Source organism: Protobothrops mucrosquamatus, unplaced genomic scaffold (assembly GCF_001527695.2).
Source record: "Protobothrops mucrosquamatus isolate PMUCROS unplaced genomic scaffold, P.Mucros_1.0 scaffold2284, whole genome shotgun sequence".
Lineage (NCBI taxonomy): Eukaryota > Metazoa > Chordata > Lepidosauria > Squamata > Viperidae > Protobothrops > Protobothrops mucrosquamatus.
In genome coordinates this window covers 56,910-60,473 of record NW_015388371.1, presented here as the reverse complement: position 1 = coordinate 60,473, position 3,564 = coordinate 56,910, and the positions used below count along the sequence as shown (strand labels likewise).

Below are 3,564 nucleotides of genomic sequence, written 5' to 3'. Positions count from 1 at the left end.
GACATTCCACATTGTTGAAAAAAAATCTGAGATGTCAGAGTTTATAGCTGTAATAGTTGTTTCTTATTTTCTGTCTACTACAGACAAAATTGGCTTGTATTGGATGGAAAACCTTTGTTTTCAAATTAAGATTTCATTTCCTTCTGATTGATAGATAAGGGATTTATTAGTTTATTCTGGTAATGCTTATGTCTTTTGATTAAATTTTGTGTAATTGTGTATAATACTACTAAGTGAATATCAAAAGAGCAGTTATGTTCTAAGTAAGGTTCTACGGTTTTTTATTTAACAATTTGTCAATAAATACAGGATCAAGAATGTTGTATGTATGTATTAGTTTAGAGGCTTTTTATTCTTTTTTTTTTAACCAAAATCTGCTAGGGAAACTGAGGGGAAAAAATCTCAAATAAATCATAAAGACATACCAATACAGAAATGCACACTCAGAGGTAAATTATACAATGAGGAAAATTCTGCTCTCAAGATTTCCAAGTAAAAGATTTGGCAAATTAATTCATTATTTGCTAGATTTGCATTGCCTTTCTTCTAGAAGCACAAAGCAACATATATAAGACATTTTCCAAGAGTACCACAAACCCTAGAAGTAAGACTTTATGATGGGTCGAATTATCCCAAGTAGTCAATGAAAATACCTGAAGAAGGTTTTTCTACTCCTAGGCAATTGATCAGTGCATGCAGTAACAGAACTGAAAAGAGGAAAGAAGGAAAAATGGGAGGATGGTAGCTGATTCTTTAGTACAGATGGGTAAAAATGGGGGGGGGAGTATGCTCTAATTTCCCCATCCTACATCTCAGTTTTCCATGCTCTGACCCTGTTCTCATTCTTTACATTTTTTGATGTTTTCTATTCTTACCACATATCAAAATGCCACTTCCCAAATTTTATCTAACTACATGTCTGTCTGTTTCCTTGCAGTTATACCAGCTTTGCCATAAATGTAACATGGAGAATCAAACTACGGTGCCTTATTTTCTGCTGCTGGAATTATCAAAAAATCAGCACATGCAGCTTTTTCATTTCTTCTTCTTCTTTATGTTATATCTGGCAACTGTAACAACAAATCTTCTCATTATCTCTGTAGTAGCTTTTGACCATCGACTGCACAGCCCCATGTACTTCTTTCTCATAAATTTAGCTCTGCAGGACCTGGGCTCTGTTTCAGTCATTGTCCCCAAATCCATGATAAATTCTCTCATGGACACCAGACGCATCTCTTACCATGGTTGTGCTGCTCAAATCTTTCTCTTTCTCTCCTTTGGAGTTTCTGATTTCTCCCTCCTGACAGTCATGGCGTATGATCGATATGTTGCCATTTGCCATCCATTGCATTATGAGATGGTGATGAATTGGAAATACTGCACTGAAATAATCATTCTAGTGTGGGTTGCCGGTCTCCTCTGTGGAATGTTGCATACCATTGGCACTTTTTCCATCCATTTTTGTTCTAACGTGGTCAACCAATTCTTCTGTGAAATTCCACAGTTGCTAAAGCTATCCTGCTCTGGATTAAATCTATTTGAGACTGGAATTCTTGTGGTTAGTTTCATTGTTGGATTAGGTTGTTTTACTTTTATAATTGTATCATATGCAGTGATCTTCAAGGCAGTGTTAAGAATCTCTTCTGAACAAGGAAGGCAAAAAGCCTTATCCACTTGTATTCCCCATCTTACAGTAGTGTCTATGTTAGTATTAAGTTCATGCTTTGCCTATTTGAGATCTCTCTCTAACACGCCATCTTACTTAGATTTTTGGTCAACCGTTCTGTATTCCCTCCTTCCACCCCTGTTCAATCCAATCATCTATAGCATGAGAAATAAGAATATCAAACATGTCCTTTCTCAACTGTGGAGTTTCTGAAAAATTATTTTAATGTTATTTATATTTATATATTTTTTTCATCCTTTTCTTAATAAAGGAATAAAAGTGGAAATGAATAGTCGGGTTGAAGGCAAATCCAAAATCTCATACAGGAGAACCAAAGAATTTGAAATGTTATTTACAAAAATTCTACATCCATAATTACTGTCAATTTACTTTATTGATGCTAAATATAGATGTTTGGCAGCTCTAGAATTCCACAGGCTGGGGAAATATACTGGGGGAAATGACATTGTGGGTTTGATTATGACCCCTTGTGCTGGAATATTATTGTTACTACAATGGTGTAGTAACATAGAATCTTATTCTGAATTTGAAGAGATGTCAGGTTTTTGAGATAGGCTAGTCAAGAAAGGAACTCCTCAGGTTTCACTGGAAATGTACTTTTAGAATTTTAAAAATCAGGCTGTGTTTAAGCATGGCTTATAAAATAAAAACAATCCAAAATACCAGCAAGCAAGAAATGAAGTTGCCCAAGCCAATAAGTACTTGGGAACTAAACTGATACATGCAATACCCACACAAATTAGATAAATGCTGAAAGACTTTATTGAGTAAAGCACAATAAAGTAGTAACTATAACTGCAAAGCATAATGTGGACAAGAAATATCCACAAATAAGGCAAGAAAACAAGAAGGAAACATTCAGTACAGGAATATAAATATAGAAAAGAATTGTCATATTCCTTTAGCTGATCTCTTTGATAAACCGAAAGACAAAAAGGTTAAGTACAAAAAATGGAAAGAGGGACACATAACTAAGGCAGAATATCAGCAGATAGCCCGAATCTGCAAAGATGATGTCAGGAAAGAAAAGGCTCAGAAAGACAAAAAAAGTTTATTTCAACATATAAATAACAAAAAAGAAGAAGTTGGTCCACTAAAGAAAGAAGATGGCAATGAAGTAATAGGTAGTAGAGAGAAAGCAGAGCTGCTTAACTCATTCTTTGCATCAATTTTCATACAAAAAGAAAGTGTGGTCCAACCCAGCTGTAACTGACAAACACATAACTGTAAAAAACAGACTTGAAATAAAATGGTTGCTTATTTTAATAACATCTGTCTGATCTTGATGAATATAAATCACCAGGACCTGATAGATTACATCCCAGAGTTCTGTAGGAGCTGGCAGATGTTATCTCAGAAACATTGTGCCTTATATTTAAAAAGTCCTGAAGCACCGGGAACTACCAGAGGATGGGAAAATAGCTCATGTCGTTCCCATCTTCAAAAAAAGGGGGGGGGAAATCAGACCCAGGAAACCACAGACCAATCAGCCTAACATCAATACTTGGGAAGATACCAAAAAAATAATCAAAAAACAAATCTGTGAACATCTAGAAACAAATAAAGGTATAACTAGTAGCCAGCAAGGGTTTGTTAAAAACAGTTTATGCAAAATCAATCTTATTTCATTGTTTGACAGAGTGACTAAATAAGTATACCAGCAAAATGATGTGGACATACTGTAGTATATTTAGACTTCAGCAAGACATTCAACAAAGTAGACCACAACCTACTTCTTGGTAAACTAGAAAAATGTGGGATAGACAGCATTGCCAGCAGATGGATTTGTAACTGGCTGACAAACCAAACCCAAGAGTAATCCTTAATGGTACTACATTTACATGTAAGGAAGGAAGCCGTGGGGTACCATAAAGTTC

General features: G+C 35.2%; 1 protein-coding gene across 1 annotated transcript; it reads left to right on the top strand.

The window, feature by feature from the left end:
- The first annotated feature begins 997 nt into the window (after window positions 1-997).
- On the top strand, window positions 998-1,879 carry LOC114923184 (olfactory receptor 14A16-like). Its single transcript, XM_029285809.1, has one exon. The coding sequence runs from the start codon at window positions 1,025-1,027 to the stop codon at window positions 1,877-1,879; it is 855 nt and encodes a 284-aa protein (XP_029141642.1). The 5' UTR covers window positions 998-1,024.
- Window positions 1,880-3,564: the final 1,685 nt, after the last annotated feature.

Excerpts from the sequence above, each read along its gene's own strand:
- LOC114923184 (XM_029285809.1), top strand. The coding sequence starts at position 1,025 with ATGCAGCTTTTTCATTTCTTCTTCTTCTTTATGTTATATCTGGCAACT.